The following is a 23,260-nucleotide window of genomic DNA, read 5'->3' on the forward strand; positions in this document are numbered from 1 at the left end:
GGGAGTAGAGAGAATATCTAAATCTAAATATGGGAAGGTTAAGAATGCAAGGATGCCTCTGTGGAAGTCTCTGGAATAGAGAAGGATTAACTTCTTTCCTAGCAGAGTGACTTAAAGGCACCTTTAGGGACCTAAATCTTGCTAAAGTCCTCTTCTTTATTTTGATGTTGAAAAATGAAGTCTGCCTATTTATTTTTAAATTTCAGAGTTAGGGTTGCCCTAGGTATAATATTCAGATGTTCTGCTTTCAGAAATGATGAACTTTTGTACCTCTTGTAATTGTTCACCTCAGCCTCAGCTAATGCCTTTTCCCTTCTGATATTTTAGTATTTGTTCTATTAATGGTATCATAAAATTATGTCATGAAGATAAAAACCTTCTACTGTAATAACTAAGAGAGGCACAGCATCTGATTATAGGAATGATAAATGACAATTTTCCAAATTCCTACATAAGGGACCAGAAGTTGGGTAGAAAAATTATATTCACTTGAACTGAAAAAGTCGTTATTGAGTCTTCTTGTAATTACCTGTTTGCTGGGGAGTCCCCGCAAGATCATAAGCTTTGTGAGGGCAGCCATCTTATTTTGTGGTGTTTCTGTAGGGCATTCATCCTGTAGGGCATCAGAATAAAATGTTAAGATAGAGCTTAGTACTTAGGTGTTCAATAAATGTTGAATGAACATTTCTATGTGTGGGACCTTGTGCCAAGTACAGAGGAGAAAGTGATGTGCAAACCAGTGTAGTTCTTGCCCCCTACGCCACAAAGAGTCATCCTACGAAGCTGTGCCCCTCACCCACACATTCCTCAAGGCTCCCAGTGAGGAAACAGCCATGCTCATTGAACATCCAAAGGGGAAAAAACAAAGCAGTGGGGGAAAAAGAAGAAAAGAACCAACCAAGCCAAATATATAAAACTGGCAATTCAAACATGATTTTTGCTTTTTCCCCTCTTTTTTTAAAATGGGGATGTGGAGAAAGGAGAAACCTCTTGCCTTGATGATGGGAATGTAAACTGGTGCAGCCACTGTGGAAAACACTATGGAGGTTCCTCAAAAAGTTAAAAATAGAACTACCCTATGACCCAGCAATTGCACTACTAGGTATTTACCCAACAGATACAAAATACTAATTTGGAGGGGCACATGCATCCCAATGTTTATAGCAGCATTATCTACAATAGCCAAACTATGGAAAACACCCAAATGCCATCAACTGATGAATGAATAAAGAAGGTGTGGTATTGGGGCGCCTGGGTGACTCAGTGGATTAAAGCCTCTGCCTTCGGCACGGGTCATGATCCCAGGGTCCTGGGATCGAGCCCCGCATCTGGCTCTCTGCTCTGCAGGGAGCCTTCTTCCTCCTCCCTCTCTGCCTGCCTCTCTGCCTACTTGTGATCTCTGTCAAATAAATAAATAAAATCTTAAAAGAAAATAAATAAAATCTTAAAAATAAATAAATAAATAAAATCTTAAAAAAAAAGGTGTGGTATTCACACATGTACACACACACAGACACACACACAGGAATATTACTTAGCCATGAAAAAGAATGAAATCTTGCTATTTCCAATGACATGGATAGAGCTAGAGTGTATTAGGCTAAGTGAAATAAGTTAATCCAAGAAAGACAAATACCGTATGATTTCACTCATAATGTGGAATTTAAGAAAAAAGCTGATGAACATTGGGGAAGGGTGAAAAAAAAGAGACAGGGAAGAAAACCATAAGAAACTCTTAATGATAGAGAACAAACTGAGGGTTGCTGGAAGGTGGCGGGTGGGGGGATGGGCTAAATGGGGGATGGGAGTTAAGGAGGGCTTTTGTGATGAGCACTGGGTGTTGTATGTAAGTGATGAATCACTGAATTCTACTCCTGAAACCAATTTTACCATATATGTTAACTAAATAAACTTTAAATAAAAACTTGAAATAAAAAAAAAAAACAAGCTTTGTATCCTAACCTTCTGGTTCAGAAAAAGAATTAAACATTTGTGTTGAGGCCTTTGATCAGAGTAATTGTCAAGTTAACCTCTGCTGCTCACTGGCCTGCTCTTACTACTTCTTCCCACAGATTTGAACTGATATAATATGACCACATCCAGCAACAGGCTGCTTTTTAACACATACATGCCAATAAACATTTCTTTATGCAAAATCTACAGGACTGTGTCCCTGGCAGCATGAGGAATCAGGGAGCGGTTTTCTTTCCTGGAAACTTTGCCACTGCTTGAGGACTCCCTGACCTAATGAGGTCCTACGAATTTTTCCCATTTAGTACTCAGCTAGTAAAAGAGATTTTTATCGTCACTAAGGAGTTGTACCAGATGGAGCTTACTTTCAGCTCATGAATGGCAACCTCGCTCCTCCTTACTGACTTTTTACTTTTGGTCAGAATTGATTTCCTTTATTCATATCCATTGGATCGACTGAGCACATTACAGAATAGTGGTTACTGTTTATCGAAGTTATGTGCCAGTAATGATAATAGATAATTCTTAGTTGTAAATTTGAAAAATTGCTGAGATAGGTGCCATTACTACTATTTTCTAAGGAGAATGAAGCCTCAGAAATCATTACCCAGCACGATGGCTCATACCTTGTAGATGGGTTGAACTAAGAATGAAGCACAAATCTGTCTGACTCCAAAGCCTATTTTCTTTTCTCGGGATTTAGGTGATTCCAAGACAAGTTTAATTTTTTTTGTCTACCTGGCTTTTTAAAGCACTGTGCTTGCTATTAAAATGACAAGGTGCCGTCTACTAATTGGTATGTATGTATTCAACCTGGCCGAAGTTCACAGATGATTCAGAATTTTTTAGTAAGTATAGCTGATGTTCTTTAGCTGACATTTAGGAAGTACGGTGATTTGTTAATTTGGATAATTGACATCTGCTGTCATTTCTTTAATGTATTAGTTTTCTAACGTTTGTGGCTCCTTAAATGTCTCCATAAAGACAGATACTCTAATATGTTGAATGTGCATTTTAAGGAGTTAGTTGCATCCCATTTAATTAGAGCATCGTTAGTAGTAGTTTTTCTGATTCTGATTCTGAGCGTCATATAGACAAGAGCAGGCTTTATGATAACCCATCAGACTGCTCGTTCCAACAAGACAGATAAATTAAGAGCCCCATTACTTACAAACACTCAGTAACCATTTTATTTCAAGAGACAATGAATTATGCCATCACATTTTTCTTCCTGCGGCCCAGAGTCATGGTGTGCAGGAAACAATCTGAGTTGCTGTTTCCCTTTATTTTACGTGTCAAAAGACCACCGCCTAAATTTGCTATGACATTATGTCCCCCTGTCACCAGGCTGAGAAGGAGAAATTCATGGAAGTGTAAAAGTGTAGTAGGACTGATGCCGATTTCCATAGTCTGATTAGAAGGACCTATTGCAGTAAACACTGTACTTCCTTCCCCGTTGCAGGGTATAAAGCATGTTGATCATTTTGGCTTCATCTGTCGGGAGTCAGCAGAGCCCGGGCTGGGCCAGTATATCTGTTACGTGTTCCAGTGTGCCAGCGAGTCTCTGGTAAGTGGCGTGATTGTCGTCTGCGCGCGCCTGCCCACGCCTCCGGCTGACACCAAGCCTCGCAGAACTGCTACCGGTGGAAAAAGAAGAGGGCGTCCAGAAACAGGTTTCTGCTCTTTAAAGCAGCAGTAAGAAAAGAAAAACAAATTGTTCTGGTAATTTTTAAGCCTAGATACTTTCTTGACTTTAAGGAATTCAGTCATGTTATCAGGGCTATTTTTAAAAGGTAGGAAAAGACTAATAATAGGAGAATGGCTGTTATTTTTTCCATTGCTCATGTAAGATGATAGGGAGGACCCACCGATATCTTATTCTCTGAATTATTATAACATCTTAGAGGAGGAAGTTCTTTCATCAGTAGACCGGAGAGGGATTTTGTTTTCTTTCCTTATTTCATTAGCCACTGTTCTCATTTTTTTAAAATTATTTTTTAATGGTCTTATTTTAGCCTTCATTTTCTTTGGAATTTGAAAGTCCATTCTTCTTTCCAGCACCCTCCCTCACTCCCTCCACCTGCCCCTTTATGACAGCAGTTGAAATTGAAGAAACATTTAAGGCAAACTTAGAAGTGCCTGTGAGTGATTAAACATATTTTAATATTTTTCCCTAAAATTTTTTACTTCTTCTTCCACTTGTATTATCTCTCCTAACCATTTTAATACCACCCCTTAGCTCCGTAGGCGTACTTTGAAGAAAAATATTTCCTCGGGCATATAATCCTCCTACAAACATTTTTCCTGGGGAAACACACACCACTTAGACATAGACAACAAGCCAGGCAGCATTCTTCTCATTTCTTTGGTGCCATCATTTCTGCTCAATTCTGCCCTTCCATATTCGCCACGTGGAAGGAATACGGGAGTGTAGGAATAATGACGAAATGGGAGTGAATTGATACGAAGGCACTTTCTGACTATGGCCCTCTGGGTCTCAGCCTGTTTTCTCTGGGGAATATAGCACTCCCATCTCTAACAGTTTCTTCCAGAGAATTCCATTTGTCTTTCGTTCTCACACTAGGTAATTAGCCGTGCCTAGGAAAAGTCCCCATGTTGAGATCCAGGTGTTCTTGCTATCGTAGTTTCAATTCAGGATTCAAGATAGAAACTTGAGAGTTGCTATTATGTAAATGACAGCTGAAGTCATAGAGCAGTGAGCACAGGCAAGGAGAGAGAGCCGAAGAGAGCCAGTGACCCAGCACTAGAAAGTGCCAATCAAGTGAGATGTAGTTAGAAAGTAAGGTCCGGAGAATCTGCTGTCCCACTGCCCGCTCACGCCTCACTCCCTCCTTCCTTCATCCACCGTCCTCGATAAGGCTGATTCTTCCACGTTCTGTATCCCTTTCTGAAACTTATCCTGTATTCCGTGTTTTATCTGGGCATCTCCATTTACCCAGTTTCCCAGTGTAGATATCGTAACACATTCTCCTTCACCTTCTGTATCCACGTGTACACCAGAGCCTGTTAACACAAAGACAAAGTTTCCTTATCCGTTTCTCCTCCTTTCCCTCTCTACCTGATTCTGGGCATTCATCTTCCCTACTTAGACTCCCACGCTAGTGTCCTCACTAGTCTCCCTGCCACTAGCTTAATCTGTCATCTGTCCACTTTCCAACGTCCTGCTCTAGCTTTATTTCTCACAAAATTTCCAGAAACTGTTTTCTGCCTTCTTGTGAAGAGACAAATCTAGATTGTGTGGTGTCCCCCCAGGCTGCCTCTCCCTTTCACGACCGCATCCTCACACAGGCTGTCCCATCTCCTCAGCTGGTCCCTAGGCTGGACAGTGAGGCTGGTGTGATGATTACTGTGGCGTAGCTTTCCTTTCGTTCGCTACCGGAGCCTCAAGTGGTTCATGCGAGGTTCTTGGTTGCACAGAGCAAGGAGTCCACTATGTCAGAGAGACCAGAGCTGGGGCTCCCACGTTTAGATCGTCAGGCAGAGAAGGTGGCCATGTGGGTCTCAGGGTCTGCCCTGCTGTGAAACAGGGAGATAATGCTGTGTTTTCATCACTATTTTTCACATTCTTGCTTTCCTGTGACTTGAATCCCCTTCTTCTTTTCTACCGTGTATTTGTACACATCCTAGTGAAGCCTTTTTGGACTTTTTTTTTTTTTTTTTTTTTTTGGTAGGAATTGACTTTTTTTAGTTGCTCTGTTGTCACTGCTCTGGCCACATATTGTACCTAGGTCTCTAACAGTTCCTATTAATCCCCACTCTTACTTGTTTACATAGCTTTCTAGTTCACTAGACTGTGAATCCCACAAGGTCAGGAGTGTTTCTAGAGTAGCAGGTGCTTGGTAAGTGTATTTTGAGTGAGGGAGTGTGTTACTCTTAACTTCAGGCAAGTGCTGTCTAGGTACCCGTGAATCTCATTACTGTGTAGCCTGCATTAAGAGGAAAACTACATAAAACCTTCTTATTCGCAATCTCATTGATAACTTTTGTTTTGTTTGTAGTTTTAGGTTTTTTTTTCTTCTTCATCATGTAGAATGAGTTTTTGAAACAGGGAGTCAGAGTAGAAGGTCTGGGAACATGCTGTATTTTCCACCGACTAAGGCAACAGACCAGCCTGGCTGAGAATGTCTTCCTCTCACACAGAGGCTCCATCAGACTCTCCCTTTTGGCACTGTTATTGAAGGAGAGCAGGCCTTCCCTAGAATCTCTTAAAACTTGTAGATTCTTGTTTTATCAGTGAGCATCTTAATTGAAGAGCGGGGCATCAGAAGTGCAAGCTAGAAGAAAAATTTAATGAGATTTCCTGTATAAAAGGGGATGGTCCAAGCAGCTGACATATGGAACAGAGAAAAACAGTTAATTAGATATTATAGGTCTAAGGGGTATATGACTGATGTGGCTTGGCAGTTGTATAAGACAAAGTATTGGAAAACCACACGTGCTGACTTCTCTTCTCTGCACAAAAAGAATATACACTAGCATTTTCTTTTCCATCTTTGTAACAATTGCTGTGAGTTGATGAACAGTGTAGTGTTTCCATGGGTCCCGAAGAGTTTAGATGCTCGGTATGACTTCCTTCCTTCCTTTGTATAATAGCTGTCAGCAGTTGACTTCATCTGGCTTAAACAAGCCTTGAGATTTGTGGAAAACACCATTTTTGCATTCTCCAAAATTGGTTTAAAAGGTGTGGGGAGAAAATGGAAGTTGCTGCTGATAGACAAAGAAAAAGTAAAACCCCACAGATACAGACATTGGCATACAAGAAAAGTATGAAAAGAGATGACTCAGGCTTCTGAGACACACCATTTCTATAGGATTTAATAGTTTACATTTTTTCCAGAGAATTAAACTAGGTAATCCCGTGAAGTCCTTACACATTCTGTGATTCTTAGGCTTATTCCGAAATGCCATAAAATACCTAAGTTTGGTGCATAAATGCTTATGAGCATTATCTTCATTATGGATTTTTACCTTAATATCATAAATTGGCTTTCTTTGTCCCATCTCAAGTATGAGATTTCACTGGAAATTTAATTTTGCCTGATGGTAATGCCAAGAATACGCATCTTCTGTTTGCATATGATTGATTTATCTTTGTGCATTCCTTTACTTTTAGCCTTTTAACATGACCTATGATTTTTTGTTGTTGTTGTATCTAGCATGAAACAAGTTACTCACTCTGCATTTGAACTTTTAGTTCTGATCCCGTGATAGATTTTATAGGCTGTCTAAAAAAAAGTGATGTATCTAAAAAGCAAAACATTTAATATTTTAAAAGTCAAATAAAGAATTTAGTACTATTTGTGTCTGAAAGAAATTGGTAGCCACGTATTACACACCATTGAAATGGCCTCTTATTTCATCTAGAAATAGAGAAGAAAACATGAAAGTTCAGTATTTTCATTGGAGGTCTTTTACAAGGTAGTATTACTAAATAACAAATCCATATGAAAGCTAAGCAGATAACTCATCCCCTCAGTGCCTTTAACAAATGAGAAACAAGGGGCGCCTGGGTGGCTCAGTGGGTTAAGCCTCTGCCTTTGGCTCAGGTCATAATCTCAGGGTCCTGGGATCGAGCCCCACATCGGGCTCTCTGCTCCATGGGGAGCCTGCTTCCTCCTCTCTCTCTCTGCCTGCCTCTCTGCCTACTTGTAATCTCTCTCTGTCAAATAAATAAATAAAATCTTGAAACAAACAAATAAATGAGAAACAAGAAGGTAGAAACAAACATATGCATAAGTAATTGAAAGTGTTTTTGAATACGTATATAACAAGGCAAATGAGATAAAACTTGAAAGGCTTTAAGCGTGTAGTGCTTTTATTTTCAAGAACAAGAAATCTTTATTTTTTAATTATAGCATAAAAGAACAGACTTTATGATTAACCCATTTTTATTTATGGAACAGTGTGAAATTATTCATAAGCCTTTTAAAAACTTGGAAACATAGTAAAACGTAACTAAATAATGACTGGCTGCTTACTGCTTGATCTCTCCTTTTAGTCGTAATATTAAGAGAATAAAGTTGCTTTTCATTCCAGGTTCTTCATACACTCACATGCAGAAGTAGATTAAATCCTTTAAATAGTAGCTTATTCTTAAACCAGGCTGAAGGGGGAGGGGAAAGAAAGACTTTTAAAAGGTGGTTTTCAATATCAAAGCTAGCTGGGGTGAGGCCCTTGGTACCCCACAGCTCCGCATTGAGGTTTGAGACTTTGATCTCGGTTCTGCAGCATGGGAAAACCACAGCTTACATTGATGATGGCATCACAGAGACATGGCCTGAAGTCGGGTTAGCAGTGCAGGAGGGTGAGCTGATAGTTGACCCCAGAGAAGCAAGCAGGAAACTAGAATGCTAGATTCACACTTCTTGATTGAGTCACTGGAAGGGCTAGGGAGAAACCAGCTGGTCGTTTTCAAACTGCTGACCTAGTGGTGAGACCCAGCTGTGGGACAGCATAATGTCAGAACTTCTCAGTTTCGCACATCAGAAGGGAAACGATGACAAATTAGCAGACAGAGAGGTAAGACCGACAACCTTCACTGACTTCCTCAACATTTGTTACATGGAACTCATTCCCCTCCACCACAGAACTTTGCTTAAACCCATGTTTTGTTTTTACACTAAAAGTGATCCGGAAGGATAACGTAAATAGGATACCTATTACCAAAAGTGGACATTAAACCTATTTTGCTGCTCCTTATATATCGCAGACAGAGCTTCCAAAGAAATCGGATCACTGCTTAATGGAACAAAGATCCAACCGACCGTCAGTCAAACCGTCAGTGATGGTGTCGCACTTAGTGGGATCTAAAACTAGCCTCTAAGTACTCAGAGCTATACACACGAAAATGGTCTTCCTCTATCCAGCTCTCAGGGATAGTATAATTGAAGGTCCAACTTTCCAGTTGATATTTTCTCCCTACTGGCTCTGTAGTCACCAAATTCCATTATTGATTATTTAGTCTGCACCCATAAAGTCTCATTATTGCTGCTGGGCTTTTAATGTGTTCCTGTGAAGGCACCCTTTTTAGAGACCTGCGTTATGTTCCTTCTCGTAGGTGGATGAGGTAATGCTGACTCTGAGACAGGCCTTCAGCACCGCGGCCGCCCTGCAGAGCGCCAAGACCCAGATTAAGCTGTGCGAGGCCTGCCCTATGCACTCTCTGCATAAACTCTGCGAAAGGATTGAAGGTACCGTAGAGCTGGGCGGGGCGAAAGAGGAGCTCGCTTTGGCATCTGGGAAATGAGAAAGTCGTTACTGTGGGCGGGTGGGTCTTTGTTTCCAGGTGAAACCAGAGAGCCCAAAGAATCATTTCTCACATCTGGTCAGATTGGCATCTGCAGTCTCTCTGAGGTGCTTGCCTTTTCCCCTCCTCTTTCTTTCTCTTTTTCATTTTTAATTCTTTTTCTCTGAAGGCAGACTCAAGGAAGGGAGTCGTGTTTCCCACAGTTCTTAAGACTGCTGTGTACTCAGTGGGAACTGACCAAATATTTGTCGAATGGGTGAAGAGAGGCAGAAGCATCCCAGAATGTCAACTGTTTATTGAAGTCTCTTTTTATTCCCCTCTCCCTTGATGATGTGTTCCTTTTCGCTAAAAATGTAGAACTGGAATGAACCTTGTGTGGCTTTTGAGGGACATTTGAAAATGAGAGAGATCATGGATGTGATACCATAAAGCAGGTTTTTTTTTTAAAAAAAGTGTTCTGAGGAGGGGAAATGAGGACGAGTTGACTCTGGGACTCACATGCCCTTTCTCCTCATTATCTCTTATTAACAAAAAAGGTTGGAAACTGCTTCATAGGAGAAGAAACGCAGTTCGATAAACACTTGTTAAGCATCTGTTGTGTGCCAAGCATTGTGGCACTAGGCGATACAGAAATGGTTGAGCTGTGGGCTCTGCCTTCAGAAGCCTGCTGCCCAGAGTGGACGCCAGTTAATGCAATTCAGGATGACAGCTGTTACGATAGATGGGTAGAGTGCAGGTGCCAGAACGTGGCAGAGGACGGTCCTGTCAGTGTAAATGCAAATTGTGATTTCTGTTCAGTAGACAGCAGGATCATAGGCCCAGGGCAGAACTGATGATGAATAGCAGTGTTTGTTGCATATCCGTTCAGCTATGTGATCAAGGACTATTTAAATGTAATATTCAGATTTTAAAATTTATAATTTATCTAATGCATATTATTTTTGCATTTGTACCTTTACAAAAATGGAAAATTCTTTGATGTACAGTGAAGAGAACATTATAAATCTGTGGCAGAAAGCTGAATTTCTCAGGAAATAGCCTTGGATCAATTTGTTATCCAAAGAGAGAAAGATTCCTTCCACTTTTCCTGCCCAAGATACTCTCTAGGTGGATCAAACCCCTCACTGTAAACAAAATATTAAAATCATTAAAAGAAAATAAGAATATTCTGGTGTCCTTAAACAAGGAAACCTTTATGAAGATACAAAAAATGCAAAAGCTGTTAAAAGAAGACATTGACAGATTCGACCTCATCAAAATTTACATTTTTTACATAACAACTGTTTCCTTGGAAGTTAAATGAGGAGATAGCAGATTGGTAACCAGAATGTATTAGAACTCTTACTGTTTGAAAGAGAAAGATGAAACTACCAGTGGGAAATGACACAATTTCTATTTAAAAACACTCGTATGAAAAGGTCCAATAATTAAAATGTGAAGATTTTTCAACCTCATTAGATTTTAGAGACATGAAAATGGAAACAACAATAAGATAATCATCAGATTAACTGTTGGTGAAATTGTGGAGAGATTGATACATTTATGTGAGGCTGAATATAGTGTGACCTGGGATAGCCATTTTGGGGTACAGTTGATAGAAATTTATTAACCTAAAATTATCCACCAGTTCCCTGTCTTGATAAGCGAAACTCATATAGGTTTAGAAGGTGACATTTTCAAAGTTTTATTGTTTTTAAATAAGGGAAAATTGGAAACAACTCAAATGTGTATCAATAGCATAACTAAATTATGTTCATACAATGGAACAGTTAATAGGAATGAATTCCCATTGTTTATCGACTTGGATACATCTCAAAATTACATAATTGAGTGAAATGATAACTTGCTGAATAACACATACACTTTGTTATACCTGGAAAAATACATAAAATAATACCCTGCATTTCTTTTTAAAAGAAACTTAATATGGTCTATTTTTAGATTTACAGGAAAGTCACAGAGTTTCCAAATGTTTGTCCCCATCCTCCCCAGTTGTTAACATCTTACATAGCCCAGTGCAATGTGCAGAACAGGAAATTAACATTGGTACAGTGTTATTATCCCAACTAAACATTTCATTTGCTCTTCACCAGTTGTTTTATTCGGGTCCTTTTCCGTTCTGGGATCCCAGTCAGGATTCTAGCGTGTGTGTGGTTGTTGCCTTACCCTGGTCTCTTGCAGTCCGCGGCTCCTGCTCAGTCTTTCTTTGTCCTCCGTGACCTTGACTGGTTGCTTTGGTAACTTTGACTGGTTACATGATTACTTTGCTGGATGTCCCTCAGTTCAGCCTGTTTGATGTCTTCTTACTGAAACTAAGGGCGCTCCTCCCAGCAAGCGCACCATAGAAATGGCACAGCCTCTTTCTAGTGCCTCCTGTCAGGGGCTTGTGATATTGAGGAGTTTATTACTGGTCATGTTGGCCTTTATCACCTGGTCCAGGTGCTCTCAGCAAATTTCCGCTATAAAATTACTCTTTCCTCTGAAGCCAACAAACATTTTAGGGATGATATCTTGAATCTACACAAATTTCTTTCTCTTATGCTTTTGCTCACTGATTATACTACCTATCAAAGGCAAATTTAGCTCTATCTATAATAATTAAATATTTTAAAAATGTAGAATTTCTCTTACTTGGGTAATAAAATATAAAGCAAATAAACACAGTATTATCTTACTCAGAGGAAAATAGCACTTTTGTTTTAAAAAAAAAATTTGTGCGGTGCTTCAGTGCCTCAGTTGGTTGACTGTCTGTCTACCTTTCGCTTGGGTCATGACCTCTGGGTCCTGGGATCTCCTGGTCCTGGAATAGAACCCCATGTCAGCCTCCCAGTTCAGGGGGGAGTCTGCTTCTCCCTCTCCCTCTGCCTCTCCCCCTGCTTGTGCTCTCTTTGTCTCTCTTTCAAATGAATAAAAAAAAAAAAAATTATAAAACCAAAACTGTTTTCATGGGAAAAGTTTTTGCCCAAGGACTTGATATAAATTATGTGTAAGAGTGTGAAAGATACAAAAATAACATGATTGAAAGAGGTAACGATTTCATGGTGGAATAATAGAACTAATTATGTCACTAGGTACTAATGCTATTCCTGAAATTTTGTTACCATGGAATGAGACCTGCATGAGGAGGAGAGATTCCTGTTTATGCTGTGGCTCTGCCTTTTAATATTATTAATATTAAATTGGTATTATGTCATGGTTTAAGCTTAGACATTTTGGGCAATGCTAGTATTCACCGATGAGTTTCTGTGGTGTCTATGTTTGTTCATATACTAAATGGCACCTGGTTATTGCGGTGATTTGGTATCCTTTAGAAACTTCTGGTTAATAATTCTGACTTCATGGGGCGCCTGAGTGGCTCAGTGGGTTAAAGACTCTGCCTTCGGCTCAGGTCATGATCCCAGGGTCCTGGGATCGAGCCCCGCATCGGGCTCTCTGCTCAGTGGGGAGCCTGCTTCCTCCTCTCTGTCTGTCTGCCTCTCTGCCTACTTGTGATCTCTGTCTCTGTCGAATAAATAAATAAAATCTTAAAAAAAATAATTCTGACTTCATGATAACTGACAGGGGGCTGCTGATTTTGCTAAGGGTTCCATCTAGCCTTCATCATTTCATGGTAGTGTTTCAAGGTGTGTTCCAAGGTCTTCAAGGTCTTCTTCTGGAACACCTCTCCTTGAGAAGGTTTAACCTCAGAGCCTGCTGGCAAAGGGCCAAGCTGTCATGCATGATATATGCATTTTGATTTCTGCAGTTACGCTCTGTTTAATACTTATCCCCGTCATTTTCCGTAGGTCTCTACCCTCCGAGAGCCAAGCTGGTCATCCAGAGGCATCTCTCATCACTGACAGATTACGAGCAAGCGGACATCTTTGAGCGAGTTCAGGTAACGTGATTTATATTCTCCCAAATAAGATATAAGAAACGAGAATCGGATTCTGTTTATGTAGGGTTTTTTTTTTTCACTCCTCTCTCACAAGCTAAAGATAAATATCCTGTTGCTCTATATATGATAGTAACTAGAATACCACTGCTACTCTTGCTTCTGAGAGCAGTGAAACACTTAGCTTTGTTTATGTCTGTCTGCCAGACACATAAAACCAAGTGGGAACACAATAAAATGAGAGAAGCTGTGTTGCATCGTGTGCTCTTGGTTTGTCTGTTGGACAGAAAATGAAGCCCGTCAGTGACCAGGAGGAGAATGAACTTGTGATTTTACATCTGAGGCAGATGTGTGAAGCCAAGCAGAAGACACACATTCACATTGGAGAAGGCCCATCGGTGAGGAGATGTTTTTTTTTTCCCTTGACCTACTTTAGCTGTGTTTATATATTTGGTCCAAGTATCATAGAAGAGGTGAAAGGAGTTTCTTTTCTTTGTGTTCTCACCTTTAGGGCCAAACTTCTATCAGCCAGATTTATTTTTCAGCATCTTAGGAGTTTTATAGGAGGTTTTAACATTGAGATAAAACAATGATGGGTTTTAAAATGTGAAAAAAATGGGTTCTTGGTATAAAAACGGTAATAACAAATGTTCATGATTTAGAACGAACATGCTCTTTTGGTTATATTGATCCATTTTATTTCAAATTCATATGAACATTTTATTTCATTACAAGTTTACACAACCTTGAAGGGTAAATAGCAAACACCCAAAGAAGCAGTAGTATTTTGGAAATAGTAATTTTAGATGTAAACGAAGGTCTGGTATTTTTATGCACGTGGTTGAGAATGTGTTTCCAGCTGCATCTAGATAACGCAAGACACCAACAACAGCCTTGTAAGGAGATGATGACATAGTTACTTCTCAGTAACACGTAGTCAGGTTAGTCTGTATTTCAGTCTATTCAGAAGAAGTCACATATCACTTTCTTTAGTGATTCCTGAATTGTATTCATCCAACCAGCTCCTTGAGAGAATCTTCTTTGAGCCAAGCTGTGTGATAATGGTGAACCAGAAAGATGAATGAGTCCTCCAGGGAAGAGCTCAAATATTGGAAAGGGGAATAATGCAAATCGATAAATGGACACGTAGAATAGAGGCAACAGTCAGGCTTCTTAAAAGAATGTGCAGTGAGCTCAAAAGTAGCTATGTGTTTGCTTTAGGGTCAGAATACAGAGTAAGGATGGAGGGAAGAATTCAAGAATTCAAGAATTCAAGAGGAAGAAATTTTTTGGTGGGGATGCAGGGGACCAAAGTTTTAGGGAAGATAGTTTGTTAATGGAAAAAGTCCAGGAAGTGTTTTTTAAGAAAGGGACATTGAGCACAAAGTTATGCAGTAACTGACCAGAACATACTCCATGCAGGCCTTCAGAATACTTACTGGGTTTTTAGGATGCCCTTGCGATTGATGGGGAAATAATGGCTGGAAGGATAGGCAGTGGTGAGATGATGAAGAACTTTAAGTGCTAAGGCTGACTTTGTCATTGAAGGTAAGAGCGTGAGATCAGATTTGTAATTTAAGGAGATAATTCTGGGGTGCCTGAGTGGCTCAGTCTGTTGAGTGCCTGCCCTCAGTTCAGGTCATGATCCCAGGGTCCTGGGATTGAGCCCCATATCGGGCTCCTTGCTTAACGGGGAGACTGCTTCTCCCTCTGGTGTTACCCTTGCTTGTGATCTCTCTCTCTGACAAATAAATAAATAAAATCTTTAAAAAAATAAAAGATAATACTGTTGTCATAGTGATGGCTGATTTGTGGGACAGGTTGATGGGTGAGAGGGTTGACAGTGATAGGGCTGAAGTCACATTTCCAAATCAGGAGAATTTTATAATAGAATATGTGAGAAGTGATTCATGTAATTATTGCATAAACTTTTATCAAGTTGTATACTGTGCACTAGGAAATGATGTTGAATAATGACCACTGTTTTCTGCCATCGAATTGTTGAGGAGGAGAAATCAACATGTAATCAAATAAAGTAAAATATGGAGATATGGTGGGATTGGTACAATGATACAAGTATGCCCCAGACAGACAGAACACTGGTACATAAATAGATTGAGTGATTCTGTCTTTAAAAATTTATTTTGTCTTGGAGAGAAGCTGAGCTAGAGCACTACAGGAGATGTGGGGAGGGGAATGAGATGAGCTATTTGGAGGCATGATCATTGGGACTTTGTGTGTGACCCGGGAACATGTGTCAAGGAAGGGAAAGGGGATTGCTGGGAGGTACTTAAGAGTGTCAGATGTGGGGGAAGTGGATGAAATTGAGCTGGAAATACAGTAAGAAAACAAGTGTGGGACAAGGGGTGGAAATAAGAAGTAGGAGATAAGGGTTAGAAGTGTGTTTGAGGGACGCCTGGGTGGCTCAGGCAGTTAAGTGTCTGACTCTTGATTTCGGCTCAGGTCATGATCTCAGGGTGGTGAGATCGAGCCCCGCATCAGGCTCTGTGCTGGACATAGATCCTGCTTCAGATTTTCTCTCTCCCTCTCCTTCTGCCGTACCCCCAGCTGTGTGTGCTCTCTGTCTCTCCACCTCCCCCCGCCCAAAAAAAGGAAAAAAGAAATGTGTTTGAGATTTAATTAGAAAAATGGACTTGGTACTCACAGAGGTATTTGAGTTGATGTAAATATGGAAGACAATGAGCTTTGGCATAGATTTGAAGTCAAAGTGGAGGTACTGAGGAACCCTTGCGTTTCATGCAATGAGTGAGTTAAAATGGTACCAGCAAAAAAGACTAAAAGAGGAGGATAGGGTAGAAAGAGACTGGAAGAGATTTGCTATGGTGGGTGACCAAGGTAGGGGAAAAATTCAAGTTAGAACATCAAGCCATGTCCGGTGACACAGGAAGGTCAAGAAACATAAAGACTGAAATCTGTTAATGGATTTGCTGATTTTAGTCACTGGTGGTGATAGTGATGTTGACTAGATGCCCAAAGCAGCATGTGAGCAGGAATATGCATCTTCTTGGTGATGGAGGGCACTAAAGATCCCAGAATAGGAGACTTTTTTTTTTTTTTTTAATGTATTGTACAAGCTGGCTGATTTATTGAAAATGTGGGGATGTGGTCTTTTTTTAAAAATTATTTTTAGGGGTGCCTGGGTGGCTCAGTGGGTTAAAGCCTCTGCCTTTGGCTCAGGTCATGATCCCAAGGTCCTGGGATCGAGCCCCGCATCGGGCTCTCTGCTCTGTGGAGAGCCTGCTTTCTCCTCTCTCTCTGCCTACTTGTGATCTCCGTCTGTCAAAGAAATAAATAAAATCTTTTAAAAAATATTTTTATTAATATATAATGTATTATTTGCCCCAGGGGTACAAGTCTGTGAATCATCAGGCTTACACATTTCAAGCACTCAACAGAGCACATACCTTCCTCAATGTCTATAATCCAGCCACCTTCTCCCTACTCCCTCTCCCCTAGCAACTCTCAGTTTGTCTTGTGAGATTAAGACTCTCTTATGGTTTGTCTCCCTCCTGATCCAATCTTGTTTCATTTTTTCCCTTCCCTATCCCCCAAAAGCCCCCACTCTGCCTCTCAAATTCCTCATATCAGAGAGATCATATGATAGTTGTCTTTCTCTAATTGACTTATTTCGCACAGCATACTCTCTAGTTCCATCCACCTCATTGCAAATGGCAATATTTCCTTTCTTTTGATGGCTGCATAGTATTCCATTTTGTGTGTGTGTGTGTGTGTGTGTGTGTGTGTGTGTGTGTGTGTGTATACCATATCTTCTTTATCCATTCATCTGTTGATGGACATCTAGATTCTTTCCATAGTTTGGCTATTGTGGACATTGTTGCTATAAACATTTCAGGTTCATGTGCCCCTTTGGATCACTACATTTGTATTTTTAGGGTAAATACCCAGTAGTGCGAATGCTGGGTCATAGGGTAGCTCTATTTTCACTTTTTGGGGAACCTCCATACTGTTTTCCAGAGTGGCTGCCCCAGCTTGCATTCCCACCAACAGTGTAGGAGGGTTCCCCTTTCTTTGTATCCTTGTCAACATCGGTCGTTTCCTGACTTGTTAATTTTAGTCATTCTGACTGGTGTGAGGTGGTATTTCATTGTGGTTTTGATTTGTATTTCCCTGATGCCGCGTGACATAGAGGACTTTTTCATGTGTCTGTTGGCCATCTGGATGTCTTCTTTACAGAAATGTCTGTTCATGTCTTCTGCCCATTTCTCGATTGGATTATTTGCCAGAACAGGAGACTTTAAGAAATTGTTTTCTTGCTAGTAGTTAAGTTCAGTCTAACTCTTTGCCTCCCTATGTCCCTCCCTCCTTCCTTTCTTCCTTTCATTTATTCGTATTAACTGAGCAGCTACTATGTCAGGCACTGTGCTAAGTACCCAATACAACTTCCCTCTTTTAGTCATGTTCTTTGCCTGAAAGCCTGAGAAGAATGTCCTCTCAGTCCTTTATCCACACCTGAGCCCAGTCTATTCTACATCCATATTCATTGTTTTCTTTCCTTTCTTAATGGGGGTTGTATTTCTTTTTATCAGTAGCTTAGATCTGTTAGCCAATTCTAATGTAGACCTTTTATTGCCTTCTGTATGGACTGTGCTGAATTCTCTCATCTGTCTTTCAGTTTCTGATTTTCTGTCCTTTAGGTGATTTTTGAATAGTCCTTTCAGATAAATATTTCCCCAAATATTATTTGTACAGTGATGCTCCTCTGCTTATAAATTCTGATCAGTAATTTCTTCCTATTTAAAATTTCATCTCCAGCCTCACTTTTCCAAGTTAACCTTGACCTACTTTCCTTAGTTTTAGCCAAACACCTGCACTGACTCCCTGTCCCATGAGCATTGGTCTTCATGGTTTTGCTAACATCCTCTCCCGTGCTGGGAACTTCTCTATCCCCATTTTTTTTTCTGCCTGTAGAATCTTGTCTTTTTTTTTATCCCTGACCACTGAGAACCACAACCAATTTTTATGCTTCCAGATTTGATACATGTTGCTTTGTGTTACTGTTTAATGTGAATATATTCTGTTCTCAAACAAATAATAAAGTGTTTCTCTTGGAAATTTTCTAGCACTGCCAACATAGTAGCTTGTTAGTGCAACAGAAAAAACAGAGAAAGAACCTAGTATAGGGGACATATTGTAGATTCTCATTCAGTTTAGTACTATTAATGAGTACTTGTTGATTTGAAAGATAAACAACTCACTCACAAATGAAAATGGGATTGTCACAGAGGCATTAGCAAGATTCAGTTTTACTAGAAGATGTTGTGTTCTTTGAGAGTGATTTTCTGTGTTTTCCTTGGTAATTTGGATATAAAATATGCAGCTTGGAGAGGGATGATTATAGTTGTTAATCAGAATAGCAGTAAAAATTGACATCTCGAGTTTAATTTTTGTTAAATCCAATAGGAATATATTAGCAGAAAGAAAGGCATAAAGGAAAGATCTTCTGTGGTTTTTTATTACTTATAATATTAAAAAGTGAATCCCTGCCCTTATAATCTGTATGCTCACAGTGTGGAACCTAAATTATTACTCCTTAATAGAGCTACAAAAGAATTCTTGTGCTTCTTAATGGCTTAGTCAAGCCCATATTTAAAGCCTCATTTAACCTTGAGCGTTTCTAAACTAAAATTTATCTGTTTTTCTTTCTATAGACTATTTCAAATAGTACAATCCCGGAAAATGCAACAAGCAGTGGAAGGTTTAAACTTGACATTCTGAAAAATAAAGCGAAGAGATCTTTAACTAGCTCCCTGGAAAATATCTTCTCAAGGGTAAGATTAAACTGAGACGCTCTCAATTAGATATTAATGTCTGTGTTTGCTGACTGTTTTACTTCACTCTCAACTGACTCATGGAAAATTTCCTTAAAAAAAAAAAAACACAACAAGAAACTACTAAGATAACTTTAATGTAGTTAACTGACTTTATTTTTTTAATGTTTTTTTTGTTTTTTGTTTTTTAGTTAACTGACTTTAAGTAAGCTCATGATTTATTCTGATGCCTCTAATACCTAAGTTTGAGAAGAGATTTAGTAGTAGAGATATATGTATAAAAAAGGGGAAATAGAATATTGACGTCCAATATTATATGAACTTATTATCATTTGTCACATAAAGTTATAAAATAAGCTTCATTTTGCTATTATTAAGAGCTGACAGGAAATACTAAAATAATATTAATAGGAATTTATGTATTCCATTTATTTTATTATGTGTTTTATTTTACTATCAAAAGTGATTTCTCTTCCCTTCATTTTTCTCTTCCTGAATAATTCAGTCCTAAAGCTCTTAGATGAGCCCAGGCAAGGTAGATGTCTTAGAGCTGGAGGATGGGGGACCCACAGTGGCTCAGAGTGGGGATACAGAGGCTAATGAGGTGCTCTGTGGGGGGTGGCCTAGTGCAGCATGTGGAAACCAGAGTGTGGTGAGGAGGATATTCATGTAGGAGGGCAACCTGGTTCAGGAAGTCAGAGCTAGAGCCAACGAGGAAACCCATCCTGCAGAAGGATGGCCCAGTGCAGGGTGTCACAGCCAGCGTGAGCGGAGGGGAGAAGGCTTTCAAGTTGCCTGTTACAAGGTGTTAGTGTCCTTGAGCAGGGTGAGGATGGCATTCTGTATGTGGATGGCAGCCTCGATGTCAGAAGTTGGAACCTGAGTAGGATGAAAAGCATCTGTGAGGTGAGAGTTGTGGAGAATTTTACACACAAGGGACTGGTCAAATATGGAACTGGGATCTGGGAAAAGGGAATTGCAAATATGAAGAGGGAAGAAATTAGAATAAATGCTACGTTGTTGGATTCAACTCAGAGGTAACAGTATGTGATCCTGGTTATCTATCTATGTACTTTTGAATTTTTAATATCGTTAATATATTTTAATTTATTTTAAAATATATGTTATCACGTGTGTGTGTGTGTGTGTGTGTGTGTGTGTGTGAGAGAGATAGGGTCCCTGGCTCTGTTCACTGATAGGAACTGGGAACAGCTTTTATGCAAATACTAGAGATTAAATTAAGCCTGTTTGGGGACACCAAACATCCAGATTTTGGTTTCTGTATATCATTCTACAAGAAGGAACTAGAATCCTGGGAGAAATGTCTGATTCCAGGACTGCAGAGGAAAGCACAGGATAAGCCCGGAGCATGCGGATGTTGTAGCTAGGAAGGGAATGCTCAGAGAAAGATGGTGGTATGTCATAAATACCTTGAAGGGCTCTCACCGTTGACCTGTAAACATTAAAATAAATGATAGCAAAGGATTGTAACCTGTTAATAGAAAATAGGAAATGATGGACTTACTCTGATATGAAAAATGAAAGCATACCTTGGAAATTTAATCATGATCAGGATATTTACTAGATTTAATTAATACTTATTAATTGCAAAGACAAAAGTAGTAACTTTCCAGTGGAGAAGGCTGGCAGACACCACCTTAGTCAAGTGATCCAATGGAACGTCCTCAGCAATGGGACATATTGAAATCTTGTGCCACTTGATACAGAGAATACAGAACTTCTGTGCTATTCTTGCCAAAGGGGCAGGGACATGAATCAAATCATGAGGGGGCATCAGTAAACCCACACTGAGGTACGGTCTACAAAATAACGAACCTTGTCTTCCAAAGGGTCAGGATTGAGAAAGTTAAGTGCAGTAGAACATTAGGACGGTACCTTCTGATAAAGGGTGTACTTATTTTTATTTCTTTGCCAGAACTCAGATTACTTTTATGGGTATTCCGCTTAATGATTGAAATTCTTCTGATTCTAGCAAAAGCCTTATAGTGAGCATGATCAGTTATCAATACTGTTGTCAGCAGAAGACAGAATGGAGGAAAAGAGAATTCTAGGAGATGAATCAGAAGTGTGTGAACGCAACATTTCATAAAACTTTCCTCCATTTTTTTTCAGTATTTATAAATTACGTGTGTTCCTTCTCTCTCTCCCTTTCCTTCCTTTCTCACTCCCTCCTTCCCTTCTCCCTTCCCTCCCTCCCCTCTCTTCCATAGCATTTAGTGAGAATTTTAGTGGAAAAGCCATTTAAGTAGGTGGTCAGGGGACCTTGAATTCAAGACCTGGCTTTATATTTATGATCTCGATTTTATATTGATGTAGGTTTTCTATTTATGATCTCGGACAAATTATTTACCTTTCCTGCCAGTTTTCCCACTTGTGAGATGTGTATATTGATAACGTGCTTACGTCATGTTACTATGAGACTGAAATGTCAGTCTGTTAAGAAAATATCCCCCTGTAGATATGAGATGGTATGAACAGTGGTGAGCTCTGGAAACTCTGTCCTTTACACAATGACCAAAGGGGACTTAGAGTGTTATTCTCCTTATCCCCATTTAGTACCTTGGCGTTCTGCACAACGCTGCAGGGCTGACTTTGAAGTGCCGCTCTCCTGGCCTTGAGCGTCTGTGATCTCAGCAAGGGCACAGCCCGTCTATTTTGGTCAAGGCGGAGACCGTGGCTGGTGCCGCACAGTGCTGCCAAGTGCCATAAATTATGTGACCTAACAAGATCTTGCTTGCGCCATGTGCAACAGAACAGACTTAAGGGGAAGGTTGGCAGCTACCCATGTTGTGTTAAAGGTTACATAGAAAAGAGGTTTGTGTACTTCTAAAACTGGTTAGTTTATCTCTTTCTTTCTGAGTTACATAGTAGAAAATTGACACTCCGATCATAGAGTGTGGCTCCTAATTGCTGCCATTTTTAAATATCTAGACAGTTTATTTAACTAACTATGGTTGTTTATGAAATAGGGTATGTTTTTTAAAATGCCTAGAAGCTCGGCTCATTAACATTAAAAAGTGGGTCCAAGGGAGGGACACCTGGGTGGCTCAGTTGGTTAAGCAGCTGCCTTCGGCTCAGGTCATGATCCCAGCGTCCTGGGATCGAGTCCCACATCGGGCTCCTTGCTTGGCAGGGAGCCTGCTTCTCCCTTTGCCTCTGCCTGTGCTCGCTCTCTCTCTCTCTCCCTCTCTTTCTCTGACAAATAAATAAATAAAATCTTTAAAAAAAAAAGTGGGTCCAAGGGAAAAGGCTTGACACATGTATTACCAAATCATCATATAGTTAAATTGAAAAAGCTATCTGCTCAATGGTGAAAAGACAGTCTTGTATTCTGTTTGTTTGTCTTGCTTTTTCTGAAGTTAGAGTTCTCCAGACGGAAATTTTTACTAATATGTTTATTGATATGTATTTTCAAATGGGGGATATTTACAGTATAAAGCATGCATCGTAGGAAAATAGCCCTCATTTTGTGTTTCTCTCAGAGTACTTACTATCCATTGTCCTTTCTTGTTGAAATGTCTGAATTAACGACCGTGGTAGAGAATAATTTTAAAGTTTGTTTTTCTTTGTGCACATACACACACACACAAACATACGGATAAAACACTACCATGAGTAAAATGTGTGATTTAAGTGCTTTTCTAATAACGGCAAGGATTTGATACCTGTCCAACTTGTTACTTGATTGTGACCAAATAACCTGTTTTAAGATAAGCAGGCAGCCACAAATATAGCTTATTCTGGAACTATCTCCTGTTCTGCATAAAACTGAAGAACTGAAAGAACCTTGACCAGGTTCTAGGACATTTGCAAAATTACCAGCTTCGGCTACTTAGTTTTATCAATAATTCCACTTTTCACAAAGCTCTGTTTCTAGGAGATGTGGGTACCAGTTCAAGAGCTTCACTGTTAAGCTGAACATCCTGGGTTCAAATTGCTGCCCTGTCCTTAACTAGCTGTGTAAACTTTGGCAGCATAATCTATCAGAATTTCAGTCTCCTTAATGGTAAAGTTGAGCTATGTAACTATACCTACCTCATAGAGTTTTTGTGAGGATTAAATGAGATAATGCATTATAAAATGCTTAACACGGTATATAGCAGATTGTAGGAACTCATTAGTATTTGATGCAGCTATTAATTTTACTGTTGGTATAGTTGTTATTTATGGTGCCACCAGAAAGAGAAAACTATAATTAATATACATAGCTAAAAATAAAGATTGCTTCTATAAAACTTGGTGTGGGATACCATCAATATAAAATAGTCAGTTGAGAGACAACAAGAGTCACTGGAGTGAACAGTTGAATCAACTGTC

General features: G+C 39.7%; 1 protein-coding gene across 2 annotated transcripts in view; it reads left to right on the plus strand.

Moving 5' to 3' along the window:
• The window catches only part of TBC1D4 (TBC1 domain family member 4), a 189,670-nt gene that overhangs the window by 122,864 nt on the left and 43,546 nt on the right, over nucleotides 1-23,260 (plus strand). The window contains exons 4-8 of one of the 2 annotated variants that reach the window (XM_080798357.1): nucleotides 3,434-3,538; nucleotides 9,050-9,182; nucleotides 13,024-13,115; nucleotides 13,400-13,510; nucleotides 18,803-18,922. In XM_080798357.1, coding sequence (XP_080654483.1) covers nucleotides 3,434-3,538; nucleotides 9,050-9,182; nucleotides 13,024-13,115; nucleotides 13,400-13,510; nucleotides 18,803-18,922 — 561 coding nt within the window. The remainder of the gene's footprint in view (nucleotides 1-3,433; nucleotides 3,539-9,049; nucleotides 9,183-13,023; nucleotides 13,116-13,399; nucleotides 13,511-18,802; nucleotides 18,923-23,260) is intronic. The other variant, XM_080798358.1, reaches the window with a different exon arrangement.

Source organism: Martes martes, assembly GCF_963455335.1.
Source record: "Martes martes genome assembly, chromosome: 3".
In the NCBI taxonomy this organism is placed as follows: Eukaryota; Metazoa; Chordata; class Mammalia; order Carnivora; family Mustelidae; genus Martes; species Martes martes.